General features: G+C 36.3%; 1 protein-coding gene across 1 annotated transcript in view; it reads left to right on the top strand.

Annotated features, from left to right (window-relative positions):
• LOC110165419 (guanine nucleotide exchange factor VAV3) overlaps positions 1-19,837 on the top strand; it is a 142,678-nt gene that overhangs the window by 117,056 nt on the left and 5,785 nt on the right. Inside the window, exons 21-26 of the mRNA XM_020930608.2 lie at positions 1,371-1,436; positions 2,367-2,401; positions 2,487-2,603; positions 7,688-7,775; positions 9,211-9,340; positions 17,421-17,572. Of these exons, the coding sequence (XP_020786267.1) occupies positions 1,371-1,436; positions 2,367-2,401; positions 2,487-2,603; positions 7,688-7,775; positions 9,211-9,340; positions 17,421-17,572 (588 nt within the window). The remainder of the gene's footprint in view (positions 1-1,370; positions 1,437-2,366; positions 2,402-2,486; positions 2,604-7,687; positions 7,776-9,210; positions 9,341-17,420; positions 17,573-19,837) is intronic.

Raw genomic sequence — 19,837 nt, 5'->3', positions numbered from 1 at the left:
ACTAGATACACATTTGAGCAAGTATTGAAACAGATCACATTAACAGGACAAAATTTAGCCACATTTTTATCTTGCACTTTTCCCCCTTAAAGGCACTCAACACACTTCTGAGCTGTTCTGAACAGTTTTAGTATAATTTTGAGCTTTATCAGATGAATAAGGCTTCACGCAAAGATAAAGAAAGTACTATTAGAAGTAATTATTTTGTATATAAAAAATTACATTCTATTAGGAGTATTTTTAGTCTTCATTCTGTTATTGTAATCTGTATACAGTATTGAATTTCTTACTGTTGAAATCGAATTTATAGCATCATGACAGCTAATGAAGACTTCACTTCTGCACAGGGAAGATAGACCATTCAAATTAAATGTATATTGATTATTTTTTACTTATTCATCTAATTCCAATTTAGAAGTTACAGTAGAAACATATACTAGGTATATCATGTTATATAATGGCAAGCGAAGTTTATTTTTAGAGCACAATTCTGAATTCAAACTGCTTTACAGGACAAGAAAGATGTGTAAAAATCACAATACAAACATATAAATGCATTGATAGTAATGACCATTAAATAAAATTAACTTTGGAATAGAAGACTGCAGAAAAAAATGATCTAAAGAGCTAAACAGAACCATTTTGTACTTAAATGTAAGCATAGTCAGAAACTGGTTATGGTAAAAGTTGTTTTTACTGCTGCTAATACTTTTTAAAAAGGTGGACTGGGTAATAATAAAATATCGAAACAGATCCTGAAGATGAATTGGCAAAACAACTTGTAAAGACTCTTCAACAGGGAATACTTAAAGCCACAAGTGTTTTCATATCACATTTTTTTATCGTACAAACAGGAAAACTGCAACTTTATTTTCAAAGTAAATCACCTTTAGTTGCCAGGTTGGACTAGACCAGATCCCCCATTAACCCAACTCAATTGGACAATGGATTCTTGAGGGAAATACTCTTCACTTTTCACATCTTTCACATTCAAATTTGGTGCAAATAGTGAAAATTTCAAGCGATTTCTTCTCCGCGGAAGACACCAAAACTGAGTTACTGTCCCGTGTGAATAGCATATTTTCATTTTATTTTCAAGCAAACAGCATCAGGCCACACATTTCAAACTTCATAAAACCGTGGTCTATTTTGTGTTTATAAATCTTGACACTGAGCGGAGAAAGTTGTCACCATGGGAGACATAAGGAAGTAGTCAGCCTTTCTGTGTTCTTCCTGCTAGCTGCTATTTCAACAATGGTTAACCAGAGCTGTAAATTTGCACTGTGGCGTATGGGGAGCTAATCGTCTTTGAATTATGTACTTGGAGTCAGCCAGATGCAAGTAACGCAATTATCTGTCTCTGCTTTCAGGGCAAAATCCTGTCGACAAAAGAAGTTGGCTTTTTTCCCAGTGATGCTGTGAAGCCCTGCCCTTGTGTAAGCGTTCCTCTCTTCTTGTTTTCGTACCAGGGCGTGTTGTGGCGATGTGTGTTTGGCAAAGATGAGAGATTGAGAAGATTCAGTGACAGAATGGAAAGTTAGATTAGGTAAGCGTTGGAACAGACACAAAGTAATGTTCCAGACAGGTAAAAAGGAACTCAGTGTTTACAAAGAAAACATAAGAAATACTGAAAATTGGTGATCAAAATGTAAAATATTCTATTAAAAAGACTGAAAATCAATCACCTTTCGCAACTGAAAAAGCAACAACAGAGGAAAATGTGGTGCACTACTTTTTGTCGCCATGGAGATGTTAATGATTTGCCTGGAATGTTCCACAGTATGAAACAAAACTTCTATATTTCACAAATTTCCAGGTGTTTTGAAGAAAATACCTTGCTTTTGTACCGCGAGTGTGGTCTCCTCTCCACAGATCTGATAAACCTATTGGCATCATTTGCTTCATCATCTGCGTATCCATGGAGATAGATGAGCGGCATATTGAGGAACATTTCAGAACATCTCCATAGAGACAACACAGAGGAGGTGGCACTCCAAGAAAAGTTATACAATGCATTTTTAAGTTAGTATTTTTGGTTGATCTCAGAAAAGTTACAGTTCATTACAAGCTGTTTTCATTCTTTATTCTTTACTGATTTAAAAATGTCACCCTAACATTACCTCACCTCTTTGCCACAATATTGTGTATGACTAAAATGCTCCATATATTAACTAGAGCGTCAGTGTCAGCTGTATACGGGGCTTATCACTGTAATTGTAAAGATAAAACTACAATTACATAGCTTTACTGCAGTCATGTACAGTGAAGTAAAACTGCACTGTAAAACTGCATTTCACTGCAAACAGATGGTCCGGTGAAAACTTTATGGAAACAGACTCAAAACAATGATTTGCTCTTTGCTCCAGGTACCAAAACCCATAGACTACTCCACTCAGCCCTGGTAAGTTCATAATAAAATCACATAAAAAAGTCTGAATAGTGTAATATACTGTAAGTGTTTTGTAACTGTTATGGTGTTCTTGTAGGTTTGCAGGCCCCATGGAGCGCTTTCAAGCTGAGGCAGAACTCATCAACAGGGTTAACAGCACGTACTTGGTCCGACATCGCAGCAAAGAGTTCACAGAGTACGCCATCAGTATCAAGTAAGTCCAGTGTTTCAATAGTAATATCACGTTACATTTGTATAGGCCTGTCACGATAACACGATATTTCGATACAGAGAAATATTGCGATAATATTGAAACTACTTTATCCCACTGACACAGTAACAATAAAGCAGGATAATCCCAGTGATCTATTTTTAAATAGACAGAATCATAAAAATTAACACACTGCAGCAAATGAATAGCAGAATGAACCAAGAAGTTGCCATAGGAGTTCAGCTCTCTACAGCTCAAATCTTACCATATTATAAGAAAAATAACACAAATTTTCCCACTATTTTTAAGCAAATGTACTCATGAAAAATACTGAACCCCAAAATATATCGCTCCAGCTTGTATATAATTAAATGATGTCAATATAGTGTTTATCATGACAGGCTTAGTGTAAGATATTTAAATGTACACAATATGCATTATTTATTCACTTTTTACTAAGGATGTAACAATAACCGAAATATCGTGATATCATATCTTCAAAGTTCTCACAATAATATCGTGGACCATCAAAATATACCGAATTACAAGTCTCTTTGATTAAATTAAGAGTTATGGTGCAGCAATAGCTAAAAAAAGACAGAGGGAACTAAATAGACCATGATCCTTTGCACCATTTCAGTGTAGACTACATGAAGAAATAACAGTTCTAATCACTTTTATGTCCCAGTTCTTTGGATTAAATCTTGTCAAGGCATTTTAAGAGGAAAAAGTGGCATATTAACGGTTTTGTTAGCTCCACAAAATGTCACTGTCACAATAAATATTGTACTGAGAGATTTGGATATTGTTACATCTCTAATCGTGAGCCTTCCCAACATATCGTGAGCTTTCCCACGATATCGCAATAAATATGATATCATGAGGTTCATACCTTGACGATATTGTATCGTGAGACTTGTAAAATTGTTACATCCCTACTTTTTACCCATACTGCAACCTGTTCACCATCAATTACTCACACATATTGGATTTCCATTCTTTTTGGGAACATTATATTTAACTGCATTCATTTCCAGGAGACAGATTCTGACCTTAAAGGGCCCATATTACGCTCTTTTCTGATCTATTTTATAATGTTGTGTCCTCAAAAACATATCTGGAGTTGTGTTTTGTTTCATTCACATGTTTAACACAAAAACACTGCATATTTAGGCTACACTACACTCTTCACTAGAATCATGTGGATGATTTCAGTCCTGGAAATGCCGATCTTTACTCTATACCGTGGGGGAAGTGTATTGCCCAAGGACAAAATGACAAAAAACAGTGGTCTCAGCTACAATCACAGTGAACACTCTAAAAATATTCTGATATATTCTAATTATCCACATCATTGAAACCAAGATAAACACTAAAATAATGATGTGATTCTTGGGCGCAGACTTGCAGCTCTGCTTAACTTGACAATAGCACTTAAAATCCAATCCAAGATACCCATTCATAATTCATTATAAGTGTGTTCTGACTGTCTCTGTGGTTTATCACATCTTTATCCAGACCACAGTATTGACCACATCCAAGTCCCAGTTCTGCCCTCACTTAGACCATGGTTTAGATTTTCTCTGAGGTCAAGACACTGGTTAACCACAGTGAGGCTTCTAACTGACCAAACTATATGCAATTACAAATCCTTTTTCACATGTGAGGAGTCCCAGTCCGTTTGTTTGAAATGAAATATATTTTGATCAAATTCTGTGTTGATCTCGACCAGTTAAGCAGTGGTTTGAGGACACCATTTTGTAACCCCAGGGATGCTAATTAACATTTTAACTGTAAGATGCTCTGATATGCTTTCCCAGACAAATTAAACATTTATTAGAAACTATAATTAGACTAACGAAGTATGACGATATAAAACGGTATTTGCAAGTGCACTTCAAACGAGCATTTATTCAACAGATTTATAAGAGATGTTCAAAAAAAAGGTGAGAGTGACTAACTGAAAAACAGTAGACTATTGCAAATGTTAGAGATTAGTTTAAAAGCACAAATCTCCTCATCTCTCTGGTCAGATTGTGTTAAAATAAAGCTAAAATTAAGTCCAATTTGAATAACAGAGCTTCAGACAGAGCAGTGCTTTCAGTTCAGATTACATCATCTTAAAGGGACAGTTCGGAGTTTTGGACATAGGGCCTCATTTCCTAGTGAGTGTTGGAGACACTTTTTTAAATATTCCATCCAGTCCTTGTGTTTGCAGAGGTCGCTGGTGCTAGGCTAGTGTATGTCAATGGCCATAGTTATCCTGCCACTAAAAACAATCTTACCCACTCCACAAAACACCTGAAGCAAAACAATTATTACACCTGTCGATGTGAATGTCTGTGTTGATAGAATAATGTTTGAAATGAAACTAACCTTGCATCGCGTGAATCGTCAGATGTTGAGGGACTATTTTCTCAAGGTTGGTTTTACTTCTAAAATTATTCTATCGACACAGACATTCAAATCAACAATCTGGCATTATAATAGTTTTACTTTGTGGAGTGGGTAAGACTGTTTTTAGTGGCAGGTTAACTATGGCCACTGACATGCACTAGTCTAGCACCAGCGACCTCTGCAAATACTGGATGAAATATTTTAAAAACTGTCTCCACATGTCTTCAACACTCTGGCTCACTAGAAAATGAGGTCCTATGTTCAAAATTCTGAACTGTCCCTTTAAGGCTGTGCAATTAATTGAATTTTGATCACAATTTCGATTTGCGGGTCAAACTATCTCCAACCTCATATAATTGAGTTGAAACAATTTAAAGCTTAACAAACTTCATTTTGGGATATTTTTATATATAAATGTATATTTATTTAATTTTTTACATATAGAGATTGTAGAACAGCTGGATATATAGTTTATTTTGGATACATTTATGTTTTTTTATGCCTTATTTCATGTTCAAAGTATATTTTATTCAGTTTTAAACATCGCAAAACTGCTCTAAGGTACATATTTGTAGCCTAAACTGTATTTATTTTCAATTTGAATGTTTTGCGTAAATTATCAATAAGTGTTTTTTTGAGAAAGAAATTCTGAATAAATGCATCGTGTAACTAGAAAATAATCGTTTCAATAATTGTGACTTCAATATTGACCAAAATAATTGTAATAATTTTTTCCATAATCAAGCAGCCCTACATCAGCTTCAAATATCAGTAGTATACGATGTCTTTTTATCCTCTGTCATTGTAGTGTGATGGTCTCCACTCATATTCCATAAAATTGTATGGTTGAACATGAATATTTTAAGATTATGTCACTTATGCTTGTCTAAACTGTGCACTAAAAAAACTTGCTGCGTTTAAAAGTACTACTCTGGATCTCACAGGAACACTTAAAGTCCTGAGTCTAAATGTACATTATAATGGCTCCACCGCCCACTCCACTTGAATAAGTCTGTTCTTTTGCATATCCTCGGCTCTGAGAAAGTCCATTGCAGTTCAGTCAGTGCGTAATTACTATGAGGAGCAGACAGAGCAGCTGAACAGAGCGGAGTGTGACTGTAACACTGTCTGAGGGACCACTATAGCCGGAAGACACTATTGAATATGGAAGAAAGTTTTAAAATACAACTTCTCATTTTGGTATTTGGTAGTAAGAATGTGCAATTAACTGAGTTTGAATTCAATTGAGATCTAGAAGTGTAAATTAAAATGGTCTATATTACACTATTGTGTTATAATGTAATTCCTGGAGTTGTTTTGTTTCATTCACACATTTTTAACACACAAACCTGCATATTCGGTGTGAGTTCTCTCTCAAACAGAAAACATGACATTTCTGTTCCACCTTGTGATGTCATGTGGTGATGAAGAAACTGCTCCATTGTGTTTTTTAAACATCATATACCTTCACTAGAATCATTTGGATCATTTCAGCCCTAAAATTGTCCATATCTACTAAACATTTATTAAAGGAAAAAGGAGCTGTTAACTTGAAATCATAACATCACAAGGTGGAACAGAGCACATTTTGAGTTTTAGAAATGTAGACAGACAAATAATAATAATAAAGGATTACTCCAGTGGCGGAGTTTGCAATTTGGGGGCTATAGGTTAACTTGACTTGGGGCCCTCAATATAATGCACCGTTTTTCTGTTTTGTTTTGTTTTTTTAACCATTTATTGTATGTTTTTCCCCATTGTTCTTGAGACATGCACATTTCAATTTATTTGAATTATGGTGGATGGAAAACGTGTCTTTTTATTCATGTAGCCTACCAGATAACCAGAACTGATGTAGTTTTATTTTTTTGCTAGTCCAATTATATTTTTGTTTACATCAATTACATATGATTATTATTATTTTTCTTATGGTTATTGGTTAAAAGTAAACCACTCTCGTTTAATGTCATATTGAGAGAAAATCAAATTGCTCTGAGGCCTCTGCCATTACCGGCACTGAGGGCAATTGGTTGGGGCCCCTCCAGGTTTGGGGGCCCGAAGCAGCTGCCTACATTTGCTTAATGGTAGCGCCACCTCTGGATTACTCAAACATGTGTGAATGAAACAAAACACAACTCTGGGTATGTTTCCTGGGGAGGTATCAGCATTATAATATGACTAAATGCTCACAAGAATCTATATTGTTAAGTTTGTTCGTCTTTTTTTTTATATATATATATATATATGTCACCATACAACATCGCAATTTCTTTCTGTTCCAATTTCTGAGTTATTATATGCTTCTTTCTTCTTGCCAACCGCCCACATCTCTTTGGCCTTCCTCTAGTATCGCTCAGGTTCAGTCTATGTATGTATCGTATCCACACGTCTTTGAAATGCGCATCAATGAAAAGGTCAAAGGTCACTGTAGGACCGATACCTCCTGTTACACCTCCTCTTCATCCTCTCTGTCGATCATTTATAGCTGTTTCATTGTGCTGTCCTGGTATTTTCCTCTCTCCACAGAAGGCGTTATGGGTGGCCCTTTACATACTGAGCTATTCCCCCTCCGTGCACACATCACTCAAACGCTCGCTAACCTCTGGGACCTGACACATTAGCGTTAGCCTCCAATCGATGCGCTGATCAAAAGGGGAAATTACACTCATAACTTATTCACTTGCCCACAGGTACAACAACGACGTCAAGCACATTAAGATCCTGACCAAGGAGGGCGGCTTCCACATCGCAGAAAACAAGAAATTCAGAAGCATAGTGGTGAGTTGTTTTTATTTTTTTTATTTTTTCTCATAATGCCTTTGGATAATTTATAAATAAGTCATGACGTTGGGTTAATGAAGTGTCAAAAGCTGAATTTTATTTTAGCGGTGCATTCAAAAATAGCTGTGATTAGAGCAGGGTTTATGCTAGCCGCGGGGTCTAAGTGTTATAGATAAGTCCAATGCAAAGTGAAAGGTTGACTCTCGATATTTATGCCACAAACTGGGAATGATCTATCTCAGATTTCTAATAAGAACCTTTAAATTACACTGCTTCAATACCAAAGTCAATTTATTCAGCGGTTTATGCGTTATTCTCCAGGCAAATAGGTTTCTTACTAAACTGTTATTTGAAGCCCTGCTGTGTAACTCTCTGGAGGCAGTCGCACCACCAGCATAACTACATGGAAATGCAAAGTTAAAGCCACACTTTGGAACATTCTTTGTGGAGATAAGTAGGGTTTATTGCTTTTTTTTTTTTTTTTTACTGTGGCATTCTAGGCAAAGCAATAGCATCATATACAGTAAGTCAGGTCTGTGGAGAGGCAAGCCCTGCCACATAAGGAAGCATGTTTTTCAAGGTAATTTAGAACTGAAATACTGTTATTATGAAGTACTTAATCTTTGTCTTTTTAAGTTTATGTAGAAATTGTGATACAGTTTAAGTAATCCGCTTGCTCCACATGTGGTTCACAATCCCACCATAATGTTTGTAGTGTTTATAAAATGAAATGGTAGACAAATATACATTACTGGTCGAACGTTTTAGAACACCTTTTCCAGTTTTTTAATCTTTACTGTTGACCAAAACGTATTCTAAACTTTTGATTCATAAAGGTGTCCACATTTGGCAGATATAACAGCTGAACACACTTGTGGCATTCTTTTTTACAATAGAAATCAAATATTCTTCAAAAAGTTCTTCCCAAGTCTGTTGCAGAAGTTCCCATAAATGTGTGGCACTTGTAGGTTGCTTGGCTTTCACTTTTCTGTCCATTTCATCTCAAACCAGCTCGATGGGGTTTAAGTCTGGAGACTGTGCTGACCACTCCATGTTTTTAAGCTCACCATCTTGTTCTTTTTCCCTGAGGTAGTTTTGGGAGAGCTTTGGCAAAGCTTGGACTTGTTTTACCTACCTACCTTTGTACCATTACAAGCTATTCATCAGACTTGCATGACTTGAATTGCAGTAAATAACTGGGAACATTAAGGTGCTCTAAAAGCCTTTGACTGGTACTGTAAATTTTTTCTGTTTGTAAGGGCATCTGGTCTAAATTTTAAGGTCAAACCAATCTAATTTTTGCAGTTTATGACTCTTTGTCACTTATAGAAACTTTCAAATATCTGTCCTACATTGAACGCTGAAAGCAAAACATTTGACAATACTTGGGTCAAAATGCATTTTTAATTGTGATTGTTTTTGCTTATAACAGGAGCTGATCGAGTACTACAAGCACCACTCGCTCAGAGAAGGATTTCGAAGTCTGGACACAACTTTACAGTTTCCATACCGGGAACCAGAGAACACTGCAATGCAACGCCTCAACCGATCTGGCAGCAACAGTGAGTCCCCATTCAACTGTACTAACATTATAACATGGTTTAAAGCTAACAAGAGTCAGTTTTGCATAATGTAGGACCTTTAATATTTTTGTGGTTCTGTTTCTACAATCAAAAACGTTAAATTATACAGTTTCACATTTAATTAATTTCTTCAATTAACATGTATTGCCTGTTTATTTCACATTATTGCCACCTTAATACCATTCTCCCTCTGCTGACCATCCCCAGTAGTAGTTTTCCTTTAGTTTTTTCCAGCTCCTTGCTCTGCTTGTTTCCCTTCTGTCAGACTCTCTGCTTTGCTTCACATGGGAGCATCTTAAAGGAACCACACAGACTTGTTGTTAAAATAGTCCGCCCGTGTTGTCATGACGATAATAGTTTGTGACTGAGCAGTCAGTCGCTGGTTGGAGAATCTACTAACCATGTTATTAGATTGGAAAGCAGTCCCTGGACCATTACTGAAGATCAAATCAATGTGGTTTCACGGGACTCAGCTAATCCAGAGGGAGGTTGTAACAAGTTAACCAGCATTACTAAACAACTGGACTGAAAAGACTGCAGATGTCTTAAGCATGAGCAGAAAGACATAGTGGACTGTAATAAGATGAAACAGAGATATATGTACTACTTTACTCATACATGCAGGGCTGTGTAACAAATCAAATTTGAGATCTAGTCATTTCTAAGTGTCAATGGGATCCATAGCCAATCCTCATTAGAAGCATGTGGTTTGGAGCAGAGTGCAGACATGTTTTTCATGCTGAATGGTAATGAATTAAAGTCTGTTTATGTTCAGAAAATTAATTTCAAAACCAAAAAAAAAAATACAAATTAAAAAAGAAAAACAAAACAGCATCATTGATTTTTGTCATATCATGCATTTATCATCTACCATGAATTCATTATGGACAATTTGGAAATTGCTCAAAACCTGTACTCTAAAACGTCTACTCTACTTTAAAAAAAAATTAAAAAGACATTCTGAACTTTTTGCAGCCATGTATATATAAATAGTCATAGCTAACCTGCTAGCCACCACAATCCAAATAAGAAGTGAGCATGGGCGTGCTTCTGGCTCCATCCACTCTGGCTCCAATTCCCTTTCTATTGAAAAATTGTCACCCCTCTCTCTGTAAATGCTGCTGTCAGGCTCCTTATTTTGGCCTTAACATGTTTGTACTAACCCACTCTTCTTGATAATTTTGTTATTTTGTCCATAAATCAAGAAATTAACATGAATAACAGACAAATCGGGTGCCTTCTTTTGCCCTCTTTGAATCCTTAGAGTACCTGAGGAGTAAACTAGGCCTGTTTAGTAATAAGCTTTGATAATACCTCCACTACAAGACATTTTCGTAACAGTTTCCTCCTCAAAGATTGAACCTAAAAGAGATGAAATCCACTAAACGCTGTGACCGAGCTGATCAAACCACGCAGCTCTTCAGTTTCTTAATGGAAAACGTATGACTCATTGCAATCACTGGCGAAATGAGATTGCGTTTGAACTTGGTGGTACATTGTGGAGAGGCGAGGAAAGAAAGAGATCGTGTTCAAAGTGGATGAAATAAGTGGACAGATTGTACAGAGGAGCCAATCGTTTTTAGGGGGAAAACTCTGTTGTTTGGGACAGATCTCATCCAAATGTATTTTGTTGTGTTGTGGTGCTTTGTCTTGGCGGACAGCTGCTCCTGGTGGGGACACTTGAATCCATTCTGCTTTTAAACGGATTCATTTGGATCATTTGGCCTCTGGTTCTGTCTCCCAACCACCAATTAATGAGCGGAGGTTGTTTTGTAGTTTAAACTATTCTGAGACACTGCCAACTTAAAGACATATGAGAGTCTAAGAGATATCGATTGTTTAAAGACAATTTATACACCGTTTCTTTTCTAAAACCTTATTGTATGCCATTACAAAACTTTATTCTTTTTTTCCAATGGCCTTCTACATTTTTCAAGATATAAGATAGACTTGACACATAATAAAGAGCTCTATGTTATAATGTTGTTTCCTCATCAAAAACATATCTGGAATTGTGTTTTTTAGTGTTTAGTGTTTTTTTTTTTTTCTTCTCTCAAACAGAAAACACCTTGTGATGTCATGTCTTAATACAGGAAGTGCACCATTGTGTTTTTTACCTCCTTCACTGTAATCATTTGGATAATTTCAGACCTAGAATTGCCAATCTGTACTTAAGGTAAAAGGCAGCTGTTAACTTTAAAACCACCACTTCATGACATCACTTTGAGGATGTAGACAGACTATTAATAAAGTATTATTAGGAGGTTAAAGGTTTTTGATGAGGTAACATTATATTTATAACATGACTTAAAGCTCACAAGAGTCAATTTTGCGTAATATAAAACCTTTAAGGATTAATAATAGTTTAGTCGCCTGTAACTATTGCCTTAAATCCACATTGTGTAACTTTTTAGCCAAAAATAGAAAAAAAATCACCAAGTTTCTTTTTTTGTTTGTTTGTTTGCTTTGTTTTTTATTGCATTAAAAACATGTGTCCTTACTATGGGTGGCCTTCACCTGCCCTAACTCTTATTTATTGGAATCATACACCTGACATGACACCTCCAAGAAGTTACATACTGTGGCTTTAAACACAATGTATATGTCCACTCATTCAATAGACATGTTCTATGTACACTATTGTGAAATTAAAAGTGCACTATGTAACTTTTGGTTGGAACTCCATCACTTTCTTGTTTCTTGTGATATATTATCGCTCTGCCTGGAATGTTCCACAATATGACATTAAGCAGCTCTACCTTACATTTATTCAGTTACAGATGGTTTTACTGCTAAAAAATATCTAGAGAAACAGCCATTCTGACTGTGAGCGGGGTTCCCTCTACACAGATCTGAACTGTAAGATGGTCTGGTTTAGTCTCCATGAAGATAGAAAGGTTTAATGCCATACTGTGAAACATTCCATACCAATGATTAACATCTCCATGGAGTAAACCATTTCAAAATCTTTAATAAAATTTGGTTGTTAATTAATATAATTCAACTATACTGCACACATTTGTAGATACATGATCAAAGTTTATTTTTAGTCCTGTTGTAATGCTATTTAGTAACAGCAACTTTACCCCTTTGAAGTGTTCAAACCACAACTTGTACTTTTTACATAATAGTGACCCTGAAATGTGCATAGGCATTGTCTGGCTGCAGAAAGTCCATAATAAAAATCTATCATTTTGAGCAGAGCTGTAGAGGGCTGGCTGATTGTATTTTAGCTCTCATCTTCTCCCTGTTATTTAAATTGCTCCTGTGTCCTCATTCACAGTTTCTATTAGTGGTCCTCATTGTGCATTACGGTGCGCTCGGGATCCTACTTTGTCAAAATGAAGTGTGCTGAATTCACGTGGTGTTTCTCTGGCCATTTGAAGTAGAGGCCGATTCCTCTTTATATTACTGCTACTGAGCTGTATCCGAATGCCTGGTTAGTATTCATTTTATAAGGGCGTCCACTGGCCCTACTGCATATCAATAACATGGGCTGGTTCATTCGGTCGCGTAAGGCCCATTTTTCATGAAGTTTGGACGTTTATCTGTGTTTGTGAGATTAGACTTGTTCCTATTGTCTGTGACAGAAATACATAATGACGCTGATGTGAGTATATGGGGCTGTATAGACAAAGTTAAGCACTCGCCTCCTCCATCTGTCAAACTGTGCATTTCCATAAGAGGCTCATTGTTTAAATCTGAATACATTGAACAACTTAATTAAAAGTGGAATTGTACAGTTACACTATTCCTAAAACTTTGCAAATGTCGAAAAAAAAAAGAAAAAGAAACTGTCTCTAAGTACAGTTATGGAGAGAAATTAGCAACAATTAACTGAAAAATATAAAGATTACTGTAAGACTTCAACTTAAATTTAAGATTCAAGGTGAGACTTTATCAAAGCAAAAGTGTCTAATCTACGTATCACAAACAGATGAGACGTATGAGTACCATAATTGGTTCCTGTACCATAGTTAGGGAACTAACTTCTAAATACTCAGCTCCGATTGCAGTACAAGTCGGTCGTATCTTGCAATACATTTATGGTTTGAGTTGGTATTCTTGGTCTTATCTGACAATGTTCCAAAATGGGAGGGAAAAAAAACAAAAACAAAAAATATATATGTGATTTATAACAAGGAACTATCCATCTAATGTAAAAAAAAAAAAAAGAAAAAAAAAAGACAACTATGAATTTAATTTGTCTTATTGTGTTTTGTAATGGTAAATTCCTGATATTAGCATAGCAACTTTTTTTTTTTTTTTTCGTTGACAGTATCCTAAAACTTTTGAGATCTTGTTTAGGTGCAATTTTTACCAGCGAAAAAAAAATCATCGACTTTTAGTTTCTGAGAAGAACAAATCAATACATTTTCAACAATATATGTACGTACCCAAGGAGACTTCCTGCCTGCTAAAACTCCACATTTTCAACTATTTTCACATATACATTTATTCACTATAGAATACTTGTTTAGACTTCAAGCTTTCGGAAATCCACTGTCAATTGTAAAAAATAAAATAAACCATATTGAGTGTTTGTCTAAGAATACAGCTGTGACTGAATTACATCTGGCTTGTCATTATAAATATGCAAATCCAAGCCTATTCCCTGAGCGCTAATTGTGAGAGAGTATATGTTCATTCTAATTAAATGCGCAAGTAAAGATGTCCTATTAACAATGCAAACATCCCTCTGGCTAACCGCAAATGTTTCGGCAAAACTAAAGTGCTGTTTCTAACTTCTGCTAAAAGTTCATTTCCTTTTGTTTTGTAGGTTAGAGGACTCATATTAAGCTAGTTTCTGATGTTACAATGTTGTTTCCTCATGAAAAACAAACCTGGAGTTGTGTTTTGTTTGATTCACACATTTAAAACACAACTCCTCCATGTGTAGGCTGAGCTCTGCTATCAAACAGGAAACACTCTGTTCCACCTTGTATGTCATGTGGTAATACAGAAAGTGCTCCACTGTGTTTTTAAACTCATTACACCTTCAGTAGAATTATTTGGATGATTTCAGTCCTGGAATTGACAATATGTACTGATAGGAGTGTAACGATATCCAAGTCTCATGATACAATATCGTCACGGTATGAACCTCACGGGACGATATTTATTGCGATATCATGGGAAAGCTCACGATATGATGGGGAGGCTCACAATTAGGGACATAACAATATTCAAACCTCTCAGTACGATATTTTCAAAATATACATCTCACGCTATGATATTTATTGCGATATTTTAGCGGGACTAACTGAATATGTTACTTTTTTCTCTTAAAATGCCTTGACAAGAATTAATCCAAAGAACTAAGTGCTTAGAACTGTTATTTCTTCTTGTAGTCTACACTGAAATGGAGCAAAGGATCATGGTCTATGTAGTTCCCTCTGTCTTTTTTTTAGCTATTGCTGCACCATAATTCTTAATTTAAGCAAAGAGACTTGTAATTCGATATATTGTGATGGTCCACGATATTATTGCAAGAAGTTTGACGATACGATATCACGATATTTTGGTTATTGTTACATCCCTATTTACTTAACTAAATGTAAAAGGTAACTGTTAACTTGAAAACTACTGCTTCATGACATCACAAGGTGGAACAGAGCGTTTTGAATTTTGGAAATATAGACAGGCTAATGATAAAAGGTTACTCAAACATGTGTGAACGAAACAAAACACAACTCGGGGTTTGTTTTGATGAGGACACAATGTTCTAAAATGGCTTAACGCTCACATAGAGTCCATTTTGAATAATATAGGACCTTTAAACTGTTTCTTTTGCTTCTCTCCCCTCCCCTCCCCTCCTTACCCCCCCTTGCCTCTTGCGCCCCCTGCCTGGCCTGCCCCACCATAGCCCCATTGCTCTGCGGCCTGTCTATTGTATCTCCCACCGGCTACAGCTTTGTACCTCCCTCTTCTGCCCCCTTCTGGTCAGGTACAGGTATCACTTCTGTCTTATTTTTTCTATGTTTACCCTCCCCGCCCATTTTGTTGCAGTATTTGGCATGCTCTGGCCTCACATCATCATGTCATTTGATTGCTTTGGTCTTGGCTTTTTGACTTTTAGTGTTTATTTATTTCGTTTTTGGCATGTACAAATATAAAAGTGAATCATTCAAGTATTCATGCATGTGTGTACAGTTTGCATGTCAATTTAATACAAAACCTTATTGTACTGAGGTTGGTATTACTTAAACAAATGCATAATGGACTCATTTTCTGTATAACATTCAAAGGATATTGAATCATAACATAAGAATCATTGCCCAAATACATTATCAATGTTATCTGTGGTTAAAACAGATCCATCACAGTGTATTGATAAGTGGTTGAAGAACTTTTAGCATTCACTTGGTATTTTTGTAAAGAACACTTAATATATTTTGTTGCATTCTCATTACTATGACGAAACTATTATGGTTCTCAAGTGGGTTGATGTGGGTATTTCAGAATATGTTCCACAAATTTATGTATTCAAATAAAGCACAATTGTGGAGTATATGTTCTAGTTAAGGGTGCACCTTAACTATAACAATATCAACAATATCAATACTTTGGCTTTTATTATCAGTCGAAACCCGATATTAACTGATACCAGTGTAGGGGCAGGAAAAAATGTCACTTATTTCCACACAGGTAAGCAAGAGATCAAATTGTGTTATGGAACAGATATTTGTCCTTCAAATCACGAATGAACAGCTTTGTGTGAATAAAAGGTTAATAATTATGAGACATTCTAGCCCAAAATCATCCCGTCTCAGCTAATTAAAAGCCCAACCAGGATATCGGCTTAACATATATCATAACACCGATATCCAATCCAGCAATTTTTTTAGTATTAGCGCTGATATCCAATACCAGTATTAGCATCACTAATAATAGTTGGGCATATCATTTTTATTTTAAAAAGAGAACCCTGCCAAACACCATTTATACTGCTAATATTGATATTTATTAGATGTATAGACAAAGACAAACTTTATTGATCCACAAGGGAAATTACTTGGACACAGTAGCTCAGACATCACAATATATAATAATAACAGGGACATTATTGCTATGCTTGTATTTTTGTTTACAATTTGTTTTCCAGTTAAGTTGTCCCCAATAGTTTGCATGTTTCCCACAGTGCTTCTTGGCTTTTCTTTTGTTGAAGTTTTTTTGCTAGCTTTGGTCTTTGTGTGTGCGTTCGTGTGCGTACGCGTCTGTGTGTGTGCGTTTGTGCGCGCGTGTGTCTGTCAAAGTAAAGGTGTCCAAATGCTCCAAGCGCCCTCTGTATTAGACATTCTGCCCCCATGGCCGGGTTGTAGAGGTCTGACACACCATTTCCACCTGTCAGCTCCGCCCGGCCCGCTCCAGGAGGGGGGAGTGGGTAGAGGGGGGGTTTGGGGGAGGTGAGGGGGGGTAGAGGAACAGGCGGACCCGCTCCCGGTCTGTCTGTCAGAGCCCTGCAACCACACAGAGCTGTCAGAGAAATCCACGCGCTTTACCAGTTATAACCAGAGCTACTGTAAAAACTAGATTGACAGTGGAATTGTTCATATTTTGACAAAAATTAACAACAACGACCAAAATAACTTCATGATTATACTTTCAATTAGCATAAAATATCTAGAGGGAAAACAAGGGCATACATTTTAAAGAAGTTCTATTGTGCTTAAAATTGCACAAGCTTGCATGAATCATTCTAAATGCAACTTCAAGTAAGTAAATGGTGAGAGGAAACAATTATAACTAACAACTAATATGGATAGAAGCTCTGAAAAGTTGATTTTGCAGAAGAGGTCCACCTTAAGTTAGTCTGTAAAATTTTTGAGTAACAACAAAGACAAAGTACCAAAAAGTCTCCAGAGCCATTTTGCATGTTCCTGTTTTTCTGTAGCAGCAAAAATGAACTAAATAAATTGTTGACTGAACATTGAGTTACATATTTTTTGTGAATTTGTGAGGGCCCTACACATGAAATTACATTGTTCCAACATTTTTATATAAGTCCTTGTGGTACAAACAGTAAAATGTCAATATGTTTTTTTTTTCTTTTCTTTAGTGTTTACTCCCAAAGTGATCGGAGTGGCCATTGCACGGTACGACTTCTGCTCTCGGGACACCAGGGAGCTGTCTCTGCAGGAGGGAGACGTGGTGAAGATCTACACCAAGTCTGGAGCCAATGGCTGGTGGAGGGGAGAGGTCAATGGACGGGTAAGACACCAGAGAACTGTTCAGAGAGGGTTATGGTTTAGAATAAGAAAATGCATTCAAACATCATAGTGTAAAAATAATATTTACTGGTCGTAGTCAGCCCAGAGAGTCTCATAATGTTTGAACATTTATTTATTCAAACTCTTCTGCAGTTACTTGAGAGATAAATAACAGCTATATTGGATCAGTTTAATTTTAGTTTTAAGGAAATAAATTCTGTTTTCAGCATTTTCTCCTCCAAACCATATCTGAAGTTGTGTTTTGTTTCATTCACACAGGTTTGATTAACCTTTTATTGTTAGTCTGTCTACATCTCCGAAGCTCAAAATGCTCTGCTTCACCTTATGATGTCATATAGTGGTAGTTTTTAAGTTATCAGCTACCATTTACCTTAAGTTCAGTGGAGAGGGGCAGTTCCAGAGCTGAAATCATCCAAATTATTCAAGTGAATGTTTATGGAGTTTAAAAACACAGTGGAGCACTTCCTGTATTACCATGTGACATCACAGGGTGGAGCGGAGTGTTTGTTTGAGAGAAAAACTCATGTGTGAATGAAACAAAACACAACTCCAAGTATGTTTTTAATGAGGAAACAGCATCATAACATGGAAAATGGCATGTTATAGGCCCTTTAGATATTGTATCAACTTAAAACAATGTTTTTTCTTTCCTCCGTGTTACATCGATCCAACTACGTGCTCATTCTGAGGCTTCAGACTCCACTGGCTCCTTGCATTCCTCACATGCATAAATCCCAGTACCAAAGACCCTGTAGAAAGCATGCACCCATTCTGAATGCAAATATATATGTACCCACTCCTACTCCAGCTTGGCACATCATCTGTGAATTTTTGCCTTTTGTTGCCAATCATTTCGAGTGCAGATCTAGCCTAATTTTCCTGGCACAATTCTTAATAGGAGGAGGTGAAGAGGTGGAGACTCCTTTTAACATTTTACATCCTGCAGGCATCAAAAATAAACAACTTCCTTATTGTTATTTCTTCTAAATGATTGCTAATTCCCTGCACTCCCCCACATGCAGTACAATTAGCTCTCCTGTGTGGGATGTTGAAAAGAATTCTGCTCTGTAGAAAGTAAGAAATAAGATGCACCACAAATGTAAATAAGCAAAAAATGGTTAGGGAAAAAAAGTACAGAAGAGTAGGAGCCCATCGCAAAATTCTTACATACATTATAAACCGGCAATAGTTGTTCTAGGTTTACTGAAATTATAACAATTGCATTACACATGAAAAGCAACAATATGGAACATTGGTCACAACATAGCATCAAATAAAAGCATGTTTTGTTTTTTCATTTGGTTGTATATTATAATATATATTGTATAGTCTTCTCTGCATGCATCTCCATAAACCTGACTCTTGGTGGTCTGGAGAAGGATAAATGAATAAAAAAAAAAAAAAAAGACCCTTTGTCTATAATCGTCCACAGTAAAGCATAAAACTTCAATAATAATGGATTTATTTGGAAATATATACCAAGCAAGGAGGAGATGAAAAGGCTGAGGAGGCTGGGGATTCTGCTGCTGTTGTGAAGATGGGGCAGAAGAGAATTACAGTATAGGAACAAGAAATCAATCAAAGGAATCAGACTACGTCACTTTGTGCTCTATTGCGCATGTCTTCTGCAGAAAGAGCTGCTCTTTTGTCTGTATCATGTCAGTGTCTTGTAGGATTTCAGCAGATTTCAGGCTTTCCTGGGGGCGAGGCTAGTTGTATCGATCAAGTATGAGTGGATGTCCGGCTACTGAAGTTTGAGACATTTTTTCTTGTTATTTACGTACTCACCTGCATTTAACACATATGGGTCATGAAGACGTATCCCACTCACTAATGTTAATTTAGCATCATAACTTACATTAAATATTACATGGTGATAAACTGTTTTAATGCCTGACAACAGCACTAGCAAGTGTTGCACCTTCATGTTAACAGTGCAGACAGTGGTGCTTTTTGTACTCAAGTTTGCACAGATTTTTCTGTGTTGCTAAACAAATAATCCATTTCTAATGAAGTAGACTGAGCGAGTGTGATGTCACCCATAGTGTTAGGCTCCAGTCAAATGAAGCTCACAAGGCCTGCAGTTATAGGAGCAAATTTAGAGCCAGGTCCATGTTAGGAATAGGAATTTATTTACATACAAAATAGTGAAATAAAAACACTAGGATCATGTAGAGCGGATTAATACAAACATTTTTATACTAAAATAACAAGACTCACTGCAGTAGTTACAGACAGAGGGGTG

The sequence above is a fragment of the Boleophthalmus pectinirostris genome, unplaced genomic scaffold, assembly GCF_026225935.1.
Source record: "Boleophthalmus pectinirostris isolate CB_2022bp ecotype Guang Dong unplaced genomic scaffold, ASM2622593v1 HiC_scaffold_15, whole genome shotgun sequence".
Lineage (NCBI taxonomy): Eukaryota > Metazoa > Chordata > Actinopteri > Gobiiformes > Gobiidae > Boleophthalmus > Boleophthalmus pectinirostris.
This window is presented reverse-complemented; position numbering and strand designations above follow the sequence as displayed.